Source organism: Salvia splendens, chromosome 16 (genome assembly GCF_004379255.2).
Source record: "Salvia splendens isolate huo1 chromosome 16, SspV2, whole genome shotgun sequence".
Classification (NCBI taxonomy): domain Eukaryota; kingdom Viridiplantae; phylum Streptophyta; class Magnoliopsida; order Lamiales; family Lamiaceae; genus Salvia; species Salvia splendens.
The window spans coordinates 23,530,226-23,550,591 of record NC_056047.1 but is presented as its reverse complement, the minus strand read 5'-3'; the positions used below and the strand labels follow the sequence as shown (position 1 = coordinate 23,550,591).

Below are 20,366 nucleotides of genomic sequence, written 5' to 3'. Positions count from 1 at the left end.
AATGCTAAAAAGAAAGAAGAAATGAAGAAAAAAGAAAGAAGAAGAAACTAAAGAAGAAAAAAGAAATAACATGTTTGGTACTATTTAATTGAACATTTTCAAAAATATCCACCATAATAAAAAAAATCACATATTTGGTACATAAGGTTATTTTTGTCACTGGGTACCAAAAATGATAAAAAAAGATCAGGTACCATTTATATGCGAAAGTGAAAGATCAGATCGTAGTTCACTCTTTAAAAAAATGCAATGCAAATAAGTTTGATCTAAAAGTCGATAGGTGGGCTTGATTGGTCTTATAAATTCTGGAGGTCATTATATTTTCGCGTTGCCTTTTAATTTCAAATTTAGGCCCAAATTGAACAATGTTCTTTTCTATTTGAGTTATAATTAATTACTCCGTAATAAGAGTGGCCATGTAGATTAGTCAAGTTCCAACAATAATTAGTTAGTTTATTTAAGCAAACAAATTATTTTTTTAAACTCAATAGTAAGAAGGAGGTAATTACAAATAAACTCTTATAATTTTTAAACTCAATATTAAGAAGGAGGTAATTACAAATAAACTCTTATAAAAAAGAGAAAATTACAATTGATGTTAAAAGGGCTCAAACTCGGGACCTTTTACAATAATGTCTAAGCTCGTTGCCGCAAGCATTAAGGAAACAAATTAACTCTATACTGTTTTCATGTATTGTATTTAGTAGTAGTTAGTAGTAGTAATTCAAACATCTCACGAGCTATTTGCTTGGGTTCTGCAATTTTGGCGTGTAATAGTAGTTTATAAGTACATAATTGTATCTCTGAAGGAATAATTTAAAAGACCAATCAATTTTCCCCCACAAAGTATTCACTCCATTCTTGTCTAAACCAGACGTTTCTCTCTTAGTAGTATGTCTTAATCTAAGTAAGACATTTCTTTTTGTATAAGTACTCCCTCCGTCCGCCATTAGGAGTCATACTCCTTAGTGACACGAGTTTTAAGAAATGTTAAAAAAAATAGATGGAAAAAATTTAGTGGAATATGAGTCTCACTTGTATATATTAGTTTTAAATGAAATGTGAGTGGAATGAGGTAGTAGAAGGTGAGACTCTATTATCATTTATGATAAAAGTGAACCGGGACTCCTATTCGCGGACGGACTAAAATGGTAAACTGGGACTTATGGTAAAAGTGAACCGGGACTCCTATTCGCGGACGGACTAAAATGGTAAAACGGGACTCCTATTCACGGACGGAGGGAGTAATAATTAACTCAATCATATCTCCTACTTTATCCTCTTATTTCTTTTACTTCTTCCTCTCTCCAACTTTATTCTTTTTTGCTCTTTCTTATTTTACCTCTCCCTAACTTTATTCTTTTTTGCTCTTTCTTATTTTATTCTATCTTTTATTAGTATACTATTAATAATTTAATCAACTAAAAACTACTCTACCTAAATTCCGGTGCTAAGAGCATCAACAGTAGGACGGACATCCCAATAGCCTAGCATTAGGACATCAAAACACCTCCTGCCACGTCACTATGACATCCCACTGCACAATAATAGTCTAGCATTAGAATTAACCAATATACTAGCACAATAATAACAAATTCACAAATAAAATTTCAACATGAATATGGACGGAGAAAGTGCAATAATAATATCATTAATTTTTTTTTTTGAAAAATGCTCTCGTCCGTCGCCTGACCACAATAGTAGACGGACGAGCGACCGGCTAATGCCTTCCCATCACGGACAACCTCTCGTCCGCCGCGCTCGTCCATCATCCATTCCCCGGCTGCAATAGTGGACGTCCGCGACGAACGAGCTGCTAGCCGATCGCTCATGCATCCGGACGTCCACTATGGTGGATGCTCTAAGGCCATCCACAACGCTGTTCCTATACTGTTCATATACCGTTCCTTAAACTACTATTTGAGGGCCCCACTGTACTTTTTTACTCCATTCCTTAACTAAGGAACGGAACCTGCAACCCTCCGTTCCTTAACCGTTCCTTAAATTACTATTCATTCAATTTCATTTTTTTATTTCCAACTAAATTCAATTAAAAAAACACACTTTATTAAAAAACAAACACACTTTATTAAAAAACACACAACATTAAAAAAAATTACAACTTAAACTTAAAAAAATAAAAAGCACACAATTAAAATCCTAAAAAAATAAAAAGCACACAATTAAAATCCTAAAAAAATAAAAGTACACAATTTTAATAATTTCATCCACCAAAATTTGCGATGTGGAGAAATAAAGGTTTCCCCATGCGGAAACGGCGACGGAAGTACGTATCTCCCCAAACCGGGTTATCGCAGAAGTAGTCGCGTACTAACCTTGCAGCGGCTTCCTCCCGGTTACGATGGATGTACGTACGGGAGCGTCGTTGCGGCGGCGCGGCTTCTTCGGCCTCCCGTCGTCGATCTTCTTCAAGTGATTGTTGCAATATTTGACGCATTTGTTCAAAAGGATCCATTAGTTTGATTAAATTTGGGAGAAGGAAAGCAGAGTTGATTTGAGATGAAAATTGGGGTGGAAATAGAGAGGAATAGATGTGTGTTTGTGATTAAAATGAGTATGAAATAGGAGTATTTATAGAGTAAATAAATAAATAAAAATAAAAAAAATACAAAACGGATATAAAAAAACGGTCACATTACCGTTGCAATTTTTTTTTTATTAAATTCGAATTTTAAAAAAAAATTGAATTATTGCGTCACCGGGACGAAGCCCACTCGCGGGGCAGCGAGTGGGCTTCACGCGTCGAATGGGAGGCCGCCACGTCGCCTCGGCGCGTGGCGGAACGTTTCGTTCCGCGTTCCTCCGGAACGGAACGCGACACGGCATAGGAACGGCATGGGCACGGAATGGCGACGGAACGGAGCCTGCAACGCGTGCCGCCACGGAACCGTTCCGCCGGAACGGCATAGGAACCGCAACGGCACAGCGTTGCGGGTGCCCTAAAATAAAAACGTCTCAATTAGATAAGGTTAGGTCGGAGGCAGTATATTAGGGACAGACACTAAGAGCATCCACAACCGTGCTCTTGCCAGCGGCACGGTTGTGGGCCCGGACGGTACTATTCATGCCTGCTCTCTGGCAAGAGCACAACACCCACAACTGTGCTCTTCCGCAAGGACGAGCACAATTAATTTAAAATTCAATTAAACAATAACATTTCCATAATATTAAAATTCATTTAAAAACCATAATAAATATTACAAATTACAAATAAAATTAAAAAATACATAATTAAAATCCTAAAAATTAAAAATTACATAATTAAACTCCTTAAAATTAAAAATTACATAAATAAAATCCTAAAAATTAAAAATTACATAATTAAACTCCTAATAAGACTACGCATCCGGCGAGATCAACCCCAATTGTTTTTGGAGACCTTTTATCATGGTCTCGTGTGTTTCAAGTTGCGTGGGGGTCATAGATGACCTATCAGCCATATTGAGTTGGCTTAAGAGCATCCACAGCGAGTTGTTCGGGGGTGGAAGTGGCACATAGGGAGCGGGAGCGGCTTCAGGAGTGGCTTCGGGAGCCGAGCCGCGACGACGGTTGGCCGCCGCCTTCTTCCTTCCTTGGGGGCGGCGTTGGGAACCGCTCGGTCCGGCGTCGGGGCTACCCAAGTTAGCTCCGGCGAGTTGGCTAGCCACTTCTTCCGAGCCGGAGTCGGATAGAGCTACCGACCTTGATCGTTTGGAGGAGCCGCTAGAGGAGGATGTTATGCCTCCCTTATACTTCGGGTGCGTCCGCGTCTCCTGCCAAACGTTAAGATATTTGAACGACTTACCGTTCATGGATTGGTAGGTGCTCAGCGCGGCGGTGATGATGTCGACCTCGCTTCGGCCGCTCCCGGCATTCCGGGACTCCTGGATGAAATAGCCGTTGAACTTGCCAATTTCTTCGTTGGCTCGGCCGATGCAGTTGCGCACCATACTCTCGTTGCGCTCGATCGTTCCGGGCGGCCGGTTTGCATTGTACCGGCTAGAGACGCTCCACCAAAAGTGATTGCCGGATTGGTTCGTTCCAACCACCGCATCTTCGGAGATTTCCAAGTACGCCTTGAACAATCTTTCCATCTCCGCCGGTGAGTACGGTGTGCGAACACCGGCGCGAGATGGAGGAATCGGCATTTGGGAAGGGGCGCGATGCCTAGGCTCCGGTGTCCACCCGTAGCGCTCTTCGGAGGCACCTTGGTCGTCGATTGGGTATGGACGATAGCCACCCGGAACGGCCGAATCTTGGGTTTGAGGAGGGGCCGAATATTCCGTTTCCGGACTAGGAAACGGTTGTGAACCGAACCATTCGGGGTTCCAACCGTGGGAGCCCGAAGGGTTATCGTCTTGGCCGGATATAGTGATGTTGTAGGGTATGAGAGAATGAAGATGAAAATGGATATGAGAGAATGGAGATGAGAATGGATATTGGAGAATGATGATGAGAGTTGTGTAGTTTGATGTGAATTTTTGGGGTGAAATTGGGGGTATTTATAGATGAAAGTGTGTATTTTTGGGGTAAAAAAAATGAAAAAAAATTAAAAAGGTGTAAAAAACGGTCATAAACGGATATATTTTTTTGGGGAAGTGAAATTTTTTTTTTATTTTTTATCGATTTTTTTAATAAAAAACCGATTTTTTAAAAAAAAATAAAAAAAAGTTTAAACACAACGGCTATGCCGTTGACGAATGGGAGCGCGACACGTGTGCGTCCGCTGGCACGGACGTGTTCGATACATCGAGCAGCGCCGTGCCAGCGGCGCGGCGGCAGCGGCGGCGGTCCTTCGCCTTGCCAACGGCGCGGACGGCGGTGGCGACTTTCGCCACCGCTGCGGATGCTCTAAGTTTGTTTGTTCATCTATCTTAAAAAAGGAGCAGAGTGTCCATGTTTATACAGCTTTTAAAGTCTGTCATCTTTATTCACAAAATTTATCTGCAATTTGTGGGGACACCTTTGCATGTGCTCCAGCTCCTTTCTCTATGCCTCCATTTCTATTTCCATTTCCATTTCCATTTCCATTTTCCTTTACACTTCAGTTTTCCTCCATTTTCGTCCAAACCTCTCTCTCTCTCCCACCAAAGAAAAAAATTCATCTTTCGCCATTGACAAAGAAAGCATCAGACACCCTTCATCTCTGCAGATTTCCTTCAAATGAAGCCCACTTCAGGGCTAAAGATTCAATCTTTGCCCTTCTTACATGGGCTTCTCCTATTCTCCGCATTTCTCTCCGTAAAACCGCAGCCCACCTCAGAAGATGCCGCCGCCATGCTCGCGCTCAAGAAAAGCCTAAACCCATCTCCGGATCAGCTCTCCTGGTCCGACCCGGATCCCTACAAGTGGGCCCGCGTCTTCTGCGCCGAGAATCGGGTCAAACGGATCCAAATCGGCCACCAAAACCTCGCTGGTACGCTCCCTCAAGAACTCTCTTCCCTGGCCGAGCTCGAGCGATTAGAGCTGCAATGGAACAACATCTCCGGCCCTTTGCCTTCTATGAAAGGATTGGATTCTTTGCAAGTTCTAATGCTTAGCAACAATCACTTCACATCGATTCCTCCTGATTTCTTTGAGGGGATGTCTTCTCTGCTATCTGTTGAGATCGATAATAATCCATTTTCCGCTTGGGAGATTCCTGATAGCCTTAGAAATGCTTCGACTTTGACCAATTTCTCAGCTAATTCAGCCAATGTTAGTGGAAAAATCCCGTCTTTTTTGGGCCCAGATGCGTTTCCTGGCTTGATTAATCTGCATTTGGCTCTGAATAGCTTGGAGGGGGAGCTGCCGGGGTTTTTTTCTGGCTCTCAGATTGAGTCTCTGTGGCTGAATGGGCAGAAGCTTAGTGGGAGGATTGATGTGTTGCAGAATATGACATTCTTGAAAGAGGTTTGGTTACATGGGAATGGATTCTCAGGTCCATTGCCTGACTTTTCTGGGTTGAATAGTTTGGAGGCTTTGAGTTTGAGGGATAATTCGTTTACTGGGCCTGTTCCTGTGTCTTTGGTGAAGCTTGAATCTTTGAAATCTGTTAATTTGACTAATAATTTGCTACAAGGGCCAATGCCTGAGTTTAAGGGCTCTGTTGCGGTCGACATGACTTCGGATACTAATAGTTTCTGCTTGCCTAAGCCTGGTGATTGTGATGCTAGAGTTGATGTGTTGCTCTCAATTGTGAAGCTGATGGATTACCCTAGAAAGTTTGCTGAGAATTGGAAGGGGAATGATCCATGTGTTGATTGGTTTGGGATCAATTGCAACAAAGGGAATATCACTATTGTTAACTTTGAGAATATGGGGCTTGCAGGGACGATTTCGCCAGGTTTTGCTTCGCTTAAGTCTCTGCAGAGGCTGGTTCTAGCGAACAACAATCTTACTGGGACCATCCCCGAGGAGCTTGCGTCTCTGCCTGCGCTTGCCGAGTTAGATGTGTCGAACAACCATCTTTATGGGAAAGTTCCCTCTTTTAGAAGTAACATGATTGTGAAAATCGATGGCAATCTGGATATTGGGAAGGATAGGGTTGATCCGGGTGGAACTTCTGGAGTTGGTGCTGGTCCTGGCTCGGATAATGTTATGCGAAAGAATGATGGGAAGTCGAAGAGCGTTGTTGGAGTTGTTGTGTTTTCTGTAGTTGGAGGTGCTTTTGTGCTTTGTTTGATTGGTGTGGCTGCTTTCTGTTTGTACAAGAGCAAGCAGAAGCGTTTCAGCCGAGTGCAGAGCCCGAACGCTATGGTGGTCCATCCTCGCCATTCTGGATCAGACAACGAGAGTGTGAAGATCACGGTTGCAGGGTCAAGCGTTAGTGTGGGTGCTGTGAGTGAAGCGCATACCGTCTCTGCCAGCGAGACTAACGACATTCAGATGGTCGAGGCTGGAAACATGGTGATCTCTATCCAAGTGCTGAGAACCGTGACTGATAATTTCAATGAAGAGAACATACTCGGGCGGGGAGGTTTTGGCACGGTCTATAAAGGCGAGCTGCACGATGGAACCAAGATTGCCGTGAAGAGAATGGAGTGTGGAGTCATTGCAGGGAAAGGAATCGCTGAGTTCAAGTCTGAGATCGCTGTCTTGACAAAGGTTCGACATAGGCATCTAGTCGCGCTTCTTGGCTACTGTCTCGATGGAAATGAGAAGCTCCTTGTTTACGAGTACATGCCCCAAGGACCTCTGAGCAGCCATCTTTTCAACTGGGGCGAGGAGGGCTTGAAGCCGTTGGAGTGGAAGAAGAGGTTGACAATAGCCTTGGACGTTGCCAGGGGCGTCGAATACCTCCACGGATTAGCTCACCAAAGTTTCATACACAGGGACCTCAAACCTTCCAATATTCTTCTTGGAGATGATATGAGGGCCAAGGTTGCCGATTTTGGTCTCGTGCGCCTTGCCCCTGAAGGAAAAGCCTCCATCGAGACGAGAATAGCTGGAACGTTCGGGTACTTAGCACCCGAATATGCAGGTATAATTTATCTCCCTAAATATATTTCTATTGCTGAATTCTCTTACTTTTCTGATTGATGTGAGCATATGTTTGAAATAACTCAAAATCTAATACTATCATCAATCATTATTGTTTTAATCAATGCTTAAGTAAAACTTGATAAGTTGTTAGAGTTGATCATTTGATATGATTAGTTAGTTGTTAGGCATCCAACGTACTATCTCCGTCCACGAAAAATAGAAAAAAGTTGTAAATGACATGAGTTTTAATGCGTAATTCATAAAGTAAGAGAGAGAAGGAGAAAAAAGATGGTTGGAGTAGTGTTAGTGGATTGTGGGGTCCACATTTAGAATGATGTGTAGAGTTAGTATCTGTTTAAAAGTTTCCATATTTAGAATTGGTATAATTTTGGTGGACGGCCCAAAATAGTAAAATTAGTCTATTTTTTTGGACGGACCTTCAACTATTGTTCCATGCGCTTATTGTATGCTATCTACAGTGACAGGGAGAGTGACAACCAAAGTCGATGTCTTCAGCTTCGGTGTGATCTTGATGGAGATGATCACGGGAAGGAAGGCGCTCGACGAGAGCCAGCCCGAGGAGAGCATGCACCTCGTGACGTGGTTCAGAAGGATGCACCTCAACAAGGAGACCTTCCGCAAGGCCATTGATCCGACCATCGAGCTCGATGAAGAGACCGTGACCAACATCAGCACCGTTGCTGAGCTGGCTGGCCACTGCTGCGCGAGGGAGCCGTACCAGAGGCCTGACATGGGCCATGCCGTGAACGTGCTCTCGTCCCTGGTGGAGCAGTGGAAGCCGACGGATCAGAGCCCTGACGACATGTATGGCATCGATCTCGAGATGTCGTTGCCCCAGGCTCTTAAGAAGTGGCAGGCGTTCGAAGGAGCAACGAGCCACATGGACTCGTCGTCCTCGTCTTATCTTCCGAGCTTGGACAGCACGCAGACGAGCATCCCGACACTGCCGTTTGGATTCGCGGAGTCGTTCACATCTTGTGATGGAAGGTGATCAAGAAGGTTGACATACGGTGTCGTTTTGTTTGTTGTTGCAACTAATTTTACATGTTTATTCTGTATTCCTTCCCCAATTTAGTTGTGTCTGTTACCATTTTTTTTTATAAACTCTATTTGGATGTGAAGATTATTTCATTTTCAGCAGTGGCATTGAAAGCACTCTGAAACTCTAGTTTTTGTTGCTTGTAGCTTTGTTGTATTTATGTGTTTATTGTTTGATATATATCTCCAGTTCCATAGAAGCCAGTTTTGCATTTCTATTTCTTGCAATTTCTATTTCTATTTCTATTTCTATTTCTATTTCTATTTCTATTTCTATTTCTATTTCTATTTCTATTTCTTGCATATATATGTAATTTTAGCCATAAATTTTGAAACTCCGACATTGATTCGTTGCTAAATCAAAAGTACAGTCAATTTGTGAAGAGAGAGGTTTGAAAATATAAAAGAAGTTATGTTAGGAAAGCAACATGTGAATATTTAGGCTGGCTCACATGGTGTTTGCCATTTATTTTACTAAATTAGCCAGCTGTCAATTGAAGTATGCTTACACAAATACAGTTCAGAACGTGGACCATTTTATTTGACTACAACTATATCCACATTATTTATCTTTTATTTTTGTTTTTATTTTTATTTGGTTTTTAAGGTTCTCCACTTGTGATAAGGGTGTCAGTATCATATATGTCATGTTCATTATTTTAGTAATAAAATAATAACAGAACATATTTAGATGTCACTGTATTAATATATTTAGATCTTAATTCCTAACTAATACTTATAAATATAATTATATACAAGGAATCTAAAGTGATTAATATATTCTATGACAACACACAATGTCTCATCTTTTTGAGAAAATATTCCGTAGTCATGGCATACCAAGGTGGCAATATGATTTGGTATGTCTTATCATTACATTTTTAACAAGTAAAAATGAATAGAGTTTTATTTCCAACTAGATATATAAATTATGGAAATATAGTTAATTTTCCATAAAAAAAGCATTATGTCAACTATAGAAAGTTAGAAATTTTACCAAAATACTAGCAACCACATATACATTATATATATGCATATAAATAATCGTGAATAATAAAAAAATGATCATATAGTTCTACCCCATTCCAAATTTGATGAAATTGCTTTATTTTCTGAATTAAGTATTTTATATATGTAGTGCATTAAATGGATGAAAGTGTTTTGTTAAATTTAAATTAAATTTTATATATGATGATTATATACTGCAATTTATATTTTATTATAAAATAAGAATTACACTATACAATCATTCATATGTAAAATATAATTAAAGTTAACAAAACTTAAGTTATGATTATATTTTTATATAAATTAAGAAAAAAAGTAATTCTATCAAATTTTAAATGGGTAGAACGATACTATAATTTTTTTATTAATTCACGATATATATTATGTATATATGTGATTGCCAACATTTTAGTATAGTTTCAATAGTCGACTATAATACCTTTTTATTTGGAGAATTAACGATGTTTCCATAATTTATATATCTAGTTGTAAATGGCACCTTATTTATTTCCACTTGTTAAAAATGTAATGGTTGGACATACCAAATCACATTAGCACCTTGGTGTGTCATGATCAGAGAATATTTTATCTAGTCATCCATGTTACATTCTTTTGCTATAAATATGAAATTGATAACATTATTATGCACCACACACAAAAAATGTCTATATTAGCGGCGAATATTAGTGTTGTATATTTCCGCCATTAAATCGCGATTTTTTTGTAGTGCCATAATATCCGAATTAAAAAATTGTCTACTTTCTCGGTTCAAATAAAGATATATTGGTGTTTAAGCTACTTAAACAAAATTATTGAATTAATTATAATTGTATTATTATTAGAAACATTGAAAAACAAAGCAAGGTAGCTATCATTGGAATAAATGTGGATAGATGAGGTGACTTAAAACTCTTTACAATAATAAACCACCATTAGTGGAATGCTAACCCAAGTCATAAAGGCTAGATTCCAACCTCCCTTGCTTATCCGATGTTGAATGATGCACACCCGAACTCTATTTGTATGATATTATCCGCATTGCAAAATACATGCTAGCTTCCAATATACCTCACTCATTCGATGTGGGGTGATGCACACCCAAACTCCATTAATACTAATATTGTCATCGTTGTAGAACGCAAGTTCATTGATATACACCCGAACCCCATTAGTATAATATTGTCCGTTTTGGACTATGCTCATGTTAATGTAGTAAATTTACACTCACATACTGCTTGACTATTTATAATTCTCCGATGTGGGATTCTTTGAACCCCCAACAATTAAGACTACACACATCTCAAGTCATTATAGGTTTTGATCGAGTTCGCATAGAAACACTAAACAACGTGTAAGCAATCAATCAAACCCTGGACCACACAGATTCACCAAATCTCGATTTGATACTACTGTGAGGGTTCGACAATGCACACTTAAACTCACATCAGTATAACATTGTCCTCTCTGAACAAAACTCTCTCCGTTTTGTTCTTAGAATACTTTGTAATTGTTAGGCCACAAAGAGGAAAAATTAAAATTGGTGTTAATAAACAAAGATTTGTAATAAAGTAGTCCGTATAACATGGACAGCGATTTATGTAGAACGATTCTAATGAATTCATTATATATTAGGTGAAATAAAATAATTAAAAAAATGGTGGCACATTAGCGCAGGGATTACCAAACGCAAGTCATGATCGATATTTGATCACCGACTTCCCACGCTGACCCGTTACCAGTCAAAGCCGGCTATGCAATCAACGGTCAAATATTCAAATCTATATTCCAAATTCCTACCAATTTGAATATTTCCCTAACTCCCTCCACTTTGACCATCACCTCTCATATAGTATATATATATATATAAACCCCATAATCCAATCCAATCCAATTCAATTCAAGCAACAAATTAAAACAGAAAATAAAAGGTTTACAAACAAAACCCTAAAGCGATGACGTTTTCATGGAGGCGGAGGAGGGGGAAGATCACGGCGATCGCCCACGAAATCGAGCTCACAATCCCCACGCATTTCCGGTGCCCGATCTCGCTCGATCTGATGAAGGATCCGGTAACGCTCTCGACGGGGATCACCTACGACCGCGACAGCATCGAGAAGTGGATCGACGCCGGGAAGGTCACCTGCCCCGTCACCAACCAGGTGCTGCGCAATTTCGACCTAATCCCCAACCACTCCATCAGGAGGATGATCCAGGACTGGTGCGTCGCCAACAAGTCCCACGGCGTCGAGCGGATCCCCACGCCGCGGATCCCGATCTCCCGCTACGAGGTCTCCGAGATCTGCGCCAGATTGGTGGCGGCGGCGCGATGCGCCGACGCCGCGAAGTTGCAGGACCTGATTCTCAGGACTAGAAACTCCGCTAAGGAGAGCGAGCACAACAAGCAGTGCATCGCCGCCAACGGCTTCGGATCGGCCCTGGCCGAATCGTTCGAGTCCTTGGCGCAATTTTCCGCCGGAGATAACGAAAACCTAATCAAATTGATCCTATCCGCGCTGACGTGGTCGTTTCCGGCCGATCAGGACGGAATCTCGAGGCTGAAATCGGCGGTTTCGCTGCGATCGATAGCGCGGCTGTTGAAGGCCGAGGACGATCTGTCGTCGAGGCAGAACGCGGTGTGTGTGCTGCGAGAGCTCATCTCTGCGGAACAAGGTGGAATTGCGATTGATGGAGTAATGGGGATTGAAGGTGTTGAGGAAGCTCTGTTTCAGATTGTGAAAGTACCGATTTGCCCTAAGGCCACTAAGGCATGTTTGGTGGTGATCAATTACATGATTGAGAAGGATGAAAACACTGCTTTGAGATTAGTCCAATTGGGGCTAATCCCATTCGTTCTAGAAATCCTTGTTGATGGTGACAAGAGTGTTTGTGAAAAGGCCTTGGCTGTGATGGACGCCATCTGCAACTCGGAGCAAGGGAGGGAGAGCGCCAACGAGAACGCCCTCACGGTCCCGTTGCTCGTGAAGAAGATTCTGCGTGTGTCAGACGCTGCGACAGAGCTCGCCGTCTCCACTCTTTGGAAGCTCTGCTTGGGAGAGAAGGAGAGTGCTCTGGTTGAGGCAGTGCAGCTTGGTGCTTTTCAGAAGCTCTTGGTTGCGCTTCAAATTGGGAGTGGAGAGAGATTTAAGGACAAACTCACTGATTTGCTCAAACTAATGAATCTGTTTAGAGATAAGTTGGATTGCTTTGATTCCTCCATGGGATTCAAGTATCTCAAAAGGTCTAACTAATTTTTACTTATACAACCACAATAGTTTTGTAGAATTCATTCAATTCTTTGTAAACAAACATACAGCTACACTTTCTTGATTTGACAAAATGTTGTCAATACTTCATCAATTCTTATGCACAACCAACATCAGACAAATGACTCTTCCACAAAGGAGCCCTCGTATGGCCCGTAGTCGTATGTCAAATTGCTGCCACTCTTGTCTCTGTAGTACTGAATCATCTGTTTGATATCAAAGCAAGCCTTCACAAAACTGAAATCGACAATTATTCGGTCGAGCTCCAACGAGCTTAGAAGATCAATCGCACTTCTGTAGTTGTGCTCATTTACCCCAAAACTCCCGTGGCAGAACCAGTACCTCCATATACCGAACCAGGATTGACCGTACGCAACTCCATGAAGCAACCAGAGCTCCATTTTGTGCTTCTTCGACAAATCTTCCACCGTAATTTGCCTACGAAAAACAAGCAACTAGTCATTTTATTTTCTCTTTAATTTCCTACAAATTTGAGGTGTTTTATCCTAATAATTTCCAACAAATTATGTTCATCACATATCACAGAAAAGATCCAAACAAAGTGTAACACCTTGGAATAAATACTGTTGGTATCAATTTTGGAAGATTTTCATTCATTCAAATATATATCAATCATGAAACAAAAAAAATTAAAGAAAATAAAATTTACACATAGTTTTACCTAACACTAAGAGAAGTACAAATTCGATCCCATAGATCCATAGTCTCTCTACCACAGATGAATTTGGAACCGCCTTCAATCCCGTTGATGCAAATCAAATGCCCGAAGCCATTGCAATGGATCAAGCCGTGCAAGAGGTGTGTTTGCAGGTCAAAAACGCGTTCATCAATCGGATCATCCCACTGATCATTCGCCGGGATAATCAGATGATATTTCCTCTTCAATACAAAGTGATGGCTCCATCCTGCAATCGGGAACGATGAATTAACCGATCAAGAATTTCACAAAAAATCCCCAATTCGGTGGAGATGAGATTTGAACTAACCAACACAGCGGCAGTAATCGCAGAATGGGCGATCGGAATCCTCTGCGTTTTCTTCGACTGTGTAAAGGGGGAGAACCGCGGATTTGGCCTCGTAGACGAGAAACGTGCGCCAAATAGGCATGCCGTCGATAAGGGAAGCCTCGGTGGAGGCGCATTCTTGGAGGAAGTGGCGGATGTTGTCTCGGAAGGAGGCGGTGAGGGTGATGGGGCAGCCGGGCTCTGCGAAGGTGTGGAAGCCGTAGAATTTTGGGGGATTTTCCATTGTGATTGCATTGATTGGGGGATTTTGGTAGAATTTGGGAGAGAAAGGAGAAGATTGATTGATGATTTAACAGAGGGTTTAACAGTTAGTCTCGGGTGAAGTTTTTCAAATTTCAGTTGGGATCTTCCCGCGCGTTTAGTAGGTGCTGTTTGGTTGCTTTTATTGTTTAAAAATTAGTGGTAAGAGAGGAAATGTAACTTTGTGAAAATATTGAGTGAAGTTTGATTGATATTAGTGTTAAATATAATTGAATCGATTGATTGCATAAATAACATCACTAGTAAGTGATCAAAATTGAATCGATTAAGAATTCAGTTAAGTAAATAGTTGTGTAGTTATAAGTTAAAACCGATCAATTTGATTAATCAGAAAATACACCATCTTTTTACATGCCTCAGCCCTTTTCAAGATCATATGCATTAGTATATTTCTGAATTCCATCAGCCCTGCCCACCCTCTTTTCTCATCGTCGTCTCTTCCATCAATATAAGATAACTGGAATGAGAGAGTGGATAAAGCAGCCATAAAAAATGGGAAATGAATTCACCTACTTTGAAGAGTCCTTAAAAGTTATTTTTCCAACATCAAGAAAAGAAGTTGAGCTAACCCCGTCCCGAGATAGTGGAAACAATCACCTGGTTGAAGAATCAGAACTTTTTTGAATCCACTGATATTGGTGTTTTGGTTGGTCATTTAATTGAGCCCCTAACTCGGTCTTATCTTTAACTATCATATGTTTGATTGGTCACTTTCCATTTCTATAAGGTCCGGCAAAAATAAGTCATTCTTTAGTTACCCAATCTTTCCAAATTGGTGATTTTGCGTTTCTGCACAGGTGAGTAAAGGAATTCATATCTAGGAAATTACCTCGAGAACTCCAATTTTGCCTATTTTCAACCTAGATCTTTTCCTTCCTCGTGGATAAAAATGTCATTTCTCTATCTCACTTTGTAGTATCATGGATAGCGAACAACATACACTAAAACTCAAGAAATGATAAATGTGAAACCAAACAAGAAATGCAGTTTTTGTAACTTAAGAAAAAGAAAACCATTTCTTGCTCAACACAATTTCTTATGAAATGCTAACATGTGAACCAAACTAATTTAGTGTTTATGTGAAAAATAATCGGCTATGAGAATATGTTCATGCATAGTAATGTTCAAACAATCATATCAACTATTTTAATTATGTATTTTTTCAAAAAATAAGATTTGAATTATATAATTTTTATAATTTAATTATTTTTAACGTAAACTTATCATAATTTAAATTAATATATGGAATTAGAGATTGATATAAAATGACGAATTAAAAAATAAATGAAGTGACACTAACTCAAATTTTATGACTTAATCAGTTAAATTGTTTATATTTGTATAGCAAACTATATATGGTACGATCGGCATAACTAAATTAACCGAAAAAATGAATTTAAAACTAAATACTTAATATTTAGTACTCCCTCCGTCCACGAAAAATAGGACACATGGTGAATGACACGAGTTTTAATGTGGAATTGGTAAAGTAAGAGAGAAATAGTATTAGTGGAATATGTGGTCTATATTATTAGTAAGAGAGAAGGAAAAAAAAGTAAGAGATAAGTTGTTGAAAACTTTTCTTTTTTAAATGTATTCTATTTTTCGTGGATGGATGGAGTAATATACAATAAAAATTAACAACTAAATGGACCAATGATTTAGCCAGTGTTTTAAAAATCGGTCTGGACGTCCGATTCGACCGGTCGGACCACGAACCGACAGTTGGTCCGGTCCGGTTCCAAAAACAGTTAGTATGTTAGGCAGCCTTGAATCGTCAGAACCAGCCGGTCAGAACGGTTGAACCGAAAACCGGTTTTTATGTTTAAAATGCTTGTTTAAAATATGAGACTAGTGGATTGAACCCTAGACCTCTAGGTAAGATACCAACATTTCTGTGACTCCATCACATGATCTTGAATGAAATATTGTGAACATTAATTATTGTTATACATTAAATCTATAATTTTTCATCTACACAAATTAATAATTTGTGTTTAGTTTTATACTTTTAAATCATTGTTAGTTGTGATATGTTTAATTTTAATTATCAGCCACTAAATTTTATTTTTATTGGTATAATATATATATATATATATATATATATATATGTGTGTGTGTGTGTGTGTGTGTGTGTTATAGGGGAGTATTAAGGTCCTATTGTCCCCCTAGTGTTAAGTTCCTACTTAATATCAACCATTAGATTGATGGAATGAATGCACTATATTAAGAGGAGATATGTGATCCCGTGTTGCATTATTAGTTCAATTTTGTACATTATAAGGGTATAACTGTAAATAAATAGGGGATTCCACACGTTTCAAAATAGGGGATTCATTGAAACCGATTGACCTTCCATCCAATCACTCTCTCTCTCTCACAATACCTCTCTCATCCCTTAACCCACGATCTACCCCTTTCTCTCCCATTTCTAAACCCTAGCCGCTGCAAAATCTGAGAAACTTCACTGGAAAAGTCGATTTCTGCAGGATTAACGCCCTTCGTTCGGCGCATCAGCGTTTTAATCAGTGGCAGATTTGCAATCGACAACAAGGCAGGGTTCCAAAGTTTCGATTTTCGGTAATAGAACAGTCCCATAGTCGATTTTAGTCGTAAAAATACCATAAAGTTGACGATTCAGAGTTTTATACTAAACACGGTCACTATTTTGGGAAACATTTGGTCGATTTGATTGGTAAAATCATAACAGCTTGTTCATTTGTTGTAGATTTCTCTTCATTATTCATCCCTTTTAGTTCATTGTTGCTTTAGATGTGTGTATTGGTCGATTTTAGTTATCCGACACACTCTTACGATTTTTAACATATGTTGTCGATTTTTCTGTAAAGCATGAAATCGTGTGCATTTTTGCTAGGGTTCTGTCCATTATTGAAGTTTAGGTAATTAATAGTTTACAATTGTGTATTGGGCGATTTGGTAGAGAAAATCTTATTCGTTTTTTATTTTTAGTTCGACTCACAGATCCAGAATGACGAAAAGAGGCCGACCTTTCAAAAGCCAACCCACCCAGACTGCAGGTGAGCAATCTCTTGCATTTTCCTTTTGAATTCTTGGAGTATTTGTACATTATTGTAGGGAGTGTTGTACATTATGTTTTTTGTTTGAAGTTACATCAATCGGTTTCATAAAATGCATGTAATTGAGTGAATGTTATATTCATTTGTGCATTATTTGCCGCCATTTGTACATTATTGTAGGGAGTGGTGTACATTATGTTTTTTGTTTTAAGTTACATCAATCGGTTTCGTAAAAGGTCAATGGTTGAGATAATGTTATATTCATTCGTGCATTATTTGCTTCCTTTTGTACATTATACAGTTAGTAGTGTGCATTATATAATATTAATGTGATACATTATTGATTTTTGGATAGCAGCGAAGCAACCTAGGTTGGACATTGACGAAGTGGTGGATGGTGTTCTTCCAATTGCGATTGCGCAAAAGTTCAGGGAGAGATTGGCTGAGCAAAGGGCCGAGACGAGTACCTCTCATGAAGACGCAGAGAAAAGGAAGCCGAGGGGGAAGAAATTCGACCATCTCTACTGTCGACGGACCCCAACCGAGTTCCTGAACTGTTTAAAAAGCCTAACTATACGGCAGAAGGAAGCCGTTCATGAACTGGGTTTCAGAGCTATCCTCCATTTCAACATAAAGGAGATTCTGTGATACATAGCCGACTTGTGGTGGATGATGTTTTTGATAACTCATGTTGGAAGGGAAAATAGCCGACTTATGGTTTGGTCTGTTTTGAACAATATCTAGTGTGCTGAACTTCTTGCAAACAGGATCATATTTTGGTACTAGTGTATGATGTGATTAACACATAACATATAATGGATGTAAAGTACCGAATAATGTCACGTTACTGCTTAATAATGTAAAAAAGAAAGAAAATAATGTACAACAAGTTATCTGGATTTTAATATTAATGTACAACAAAATGAATAGAAATTGTATAATGGATGTAATTAACCGAATAATGTACAAAATGTGCTTATTAATGAACTATATTGGAATAATAATGTACAGTAAGTTAAGTCTTTGTGAACAATAATGAACAACTTCATGAATAATAATGTACGTTAACAGTTTCATAATGCAATGTTATTATGTATAATGTACAAAATATGTCTAATAATGAACTATACTCGAATAATTGTGTACAGTAAGTTAAGTGATTGTAAACAATAATGTACAACTTCATTAATAATAATGTACATTAACAGATTAAAAATGTAAAATTATTATGCATAAAATGTTGACAGTGGTAGGACTAATAAGACTAAGACAACGAATTGAATAATAAGACTAAACCGAAAAAAATACATCAACATTTCCTCTTGCCCTTACGAAGCTCTTTCTTCTTCGCCATCTCTTTAAGCATTGGACAGTTTCTAGAGTCGTGACGGCCCATCTCATCGCACGCCTTACACCGTCTACGAGGCCTAGTAGCCTCCTTTATAGCTTTTTCTCTCTTGGAAATCAGATGTGCTTATTAATGAACTGTACTGGAATAATAACATATACATTACAGATTAGAAATCATCCATTAAAGTGTCAATAAAAACCATTACACAGTAATATTTGTACATTATGTTTATCATTTAAAACTACTCCCTTGCCGAGATGATATCTAAACCCTAGAGGAATGACTGAAACTCGTTCACTTTGGCGACGGTTGTGTTACTGACTACGTACTACACCCTAGCCCCAAGGATTGCTAAACCCTTGGGGAATAAATGAAACGTGCATCAAATAATCAAAAACTGCCAATCTTATATTACTAAAGAAATTGTGTAACACAACCAAACTAAACGACTCATAAAACATATACATTGCAGTTCATACATCGTCCATTACAGAGTCAATAACATCCATTTCCTAGTAATATTTGTGCATTATGTTTATCAGTTAAAACTACTCCCTAGTCGAGATGATATCTAAACCCTAACGGAATGCCTGAAACTCGCGGACTTTGGCGACGGTTGTGTTACTTACTACATACTAGACCCTAGCCCCAAGGATTGCTAAACCCTTGAGGAATACATGAAAGGTGCGTCGAACAATCAAACACGGCCAATCTTAAACTAAACCCAGAAATTGTATAACACATATAAACAAAAAGGCTCAGAAAACCTTATTGCAATGAACGATTACTCCACCAAATCGGTTTTTAAGTGAACAAATCAGTTTAATAATCAACATAGGAACAAATTAAATTACCTTCTTCCATTATTGAAGAAAACGAAAAGGATGCACGACTGCTCCAATAAAAGCGATTTTGTACGAGGAAAAAAACGAGGAAATTTTAGAGAGAATGTGTAGAACAACGGTTGTCTTCAATGGAGAATGTTTGGAGAAGAAACGATGAAAGAGAAGAAAGATTTGTGTAATTCCTGAACAAAAACCGCTGCAATCTTTTGATGGAGAAAATCAAAGAACTTACCATAACAAACTCAAATGTGTATACCAAAAAAGCCCTTTTCGATTTTTTTAATCATTTAAATTAAATTCATGAGGCATTATTTTCGGCCATCAGATCTTGAAAATGAAGGGCCGAGATTCAGTTGGACAATAAAACAAAAAATGGAAAAAATATATGAATATATCCCTATATATATGTGTGAAAAAATAATTTTACCTAAGATTTAATATTATATATATTATTAATATAGTTTATTACTCCATATTTACTAAATATTACTCCAAACTTACTAATAATTCAAGTTTAATTTTATGTATTAACTAATAATTCTATTATAGTTAATTTGGATAATTCATGTTTAGTTTTATATATTGTCTATAATATTATTTCACCACATAAATGTTTTTGAGATAATATGAATTTTATCTATTTATATATGTAAAATATGTACTTTTTTGGCTGCACTAATTAAAAATTTATGTATTTAATAATTATTTTAAATTTTACCATTCACTTATTTTAAATACTCTTAATATTTAATTTACTTATAATGTTTAATATATGTTTTTGTTATATGTTACTATTAATTATAATATATTACTCACTAAATTTAATATATTTTGTAAGAATATATTTAATTTTATATTTGCAAGGTAAAACGGTTCGACCAGTAATTGAACCGGTCGAACCGGTTGAACCGTGAACCAGTAGCCTCGCCGGTTCACCAGTCGATCCGGTTTTTAAAACATTGGATTTAGCAGTCCATATATGAGACCTAAGTCAAAAGGCATAGAAGGGCATAATTGTTAACATCATAGTC

General features: G+C 38.6%; 3 protein-coding genes across 3 annotated transcripts; 2 read left to right on the top strand and 1 right to left on the bottom strand.

Annotated features, from left to right (window-relative positions):
• The first annotated feature begins 4,987 nt into the window (after positions 1-4,987).
• On the top strand, positions 4,988-8,723 carry LOC121772273 (receptor protein kinase TMK1-like). Its single transcript, XM_042169303.1, has 2 exons — positions 4,988-7,462; positions 7,944-8,723. Exons 1-2 carry the CDS (start codon positions 5,164-5,166, stop codon positions 8,474-8,476), a joined length of 2,832 nt encoding a protein of 943 aa, XP_042025237.1. The 5' UTR covers positions 4,988-5,163; the 3' UTR covers positions 8,477-8,723.
• A 2,712-nt stretch (positions 8,724-11,435) lies between these two features.
• LOC121770068 (U-box domain-containing protein 21-like) lies at positions 11,436-12,868 on the top strand. Its single transcript, XM_042166863.1, has one exon. The coding sequence runs from the start codon at positions 11,484-11,486 to the stop codon at positions 12,777-12,779; it is 1,296 nt and encodes a 431-aa protein (XP_042022797.1). The 5' UTR covers positions 11,436-11,483; the 3' UTR covers positions 12,780-12,868.
• On the bottom strand, positions 12,783-14,104 carry LOC121770070 (PHD finger protein MALE MEIOCYTE DEATH 1-like). Its single transcript, XM_042166864.1, has 3 exons — positions 13,802-14,104; positions 13,477-13,720; positions 12,783-13,232 (listed from the first exon to the last, which is right to left on the bottom strand). The coding sequence occupies exons 1-3, from the start codon at positions 14,061-14,063 to the stop codon at positions 12,908-12,910; spliced, it is 831 nt and encodes a 276-aa protein (XP_042022798.1). The 5' UTR covers positions 14,064-14,104; the 3' UTR covers positions 12,783-12,907.
• Positions 14,105-20,366: the final 6,262 nt, after the last annotated feature.

Excerpts from the sequence above, each read along its gene's own strand:
- LOC121772273 (XM_042169303.1), top strand. The coding sequence starts at position 5,164 with ATGAAGCCCACTTCAGGGCTAAAGATTCAATCTTTGCCCTTCTTACAT. Across the intron at positions 7,463-7,943 it reads CTTAGCACCCGAATATGCAG|TGACAGGGAGAGTGACAACC; the intron begins GTATAATTTATC and ends TGCTATCTACAG.
- LOC121770070 (XM_042166864.1), bottom strand. The coding sequence starts at position 14,063 with ATGGAAAATCCCCCAAAATTCTACGGCTTCCACACCTTCGCAGAGCCC. Across the intron at positions 13,721-13,801 it reads CGATTACTGCCGCTGTGTTG|GATGGAGCCATCACTTTGTA; the intron begins GTTAGTTCAAAT and ends TCCCGATTGCAG. Across the intron at positions 13,233-13,476 it reads TGTACTTCTCTTAGTGTTAG|GCAAATTACGGTGGAAGATT; the intron begins GTAAAACTATGT and ends TGTTTTTCGTAG.
- LOC121770068 (XM_042166863.1), top strand. The coding sequence starts at position 11,484 with ATGACGTTTTCATGGAGGCGGAGGAGGGGGAAGATCACGGCGATCGCC.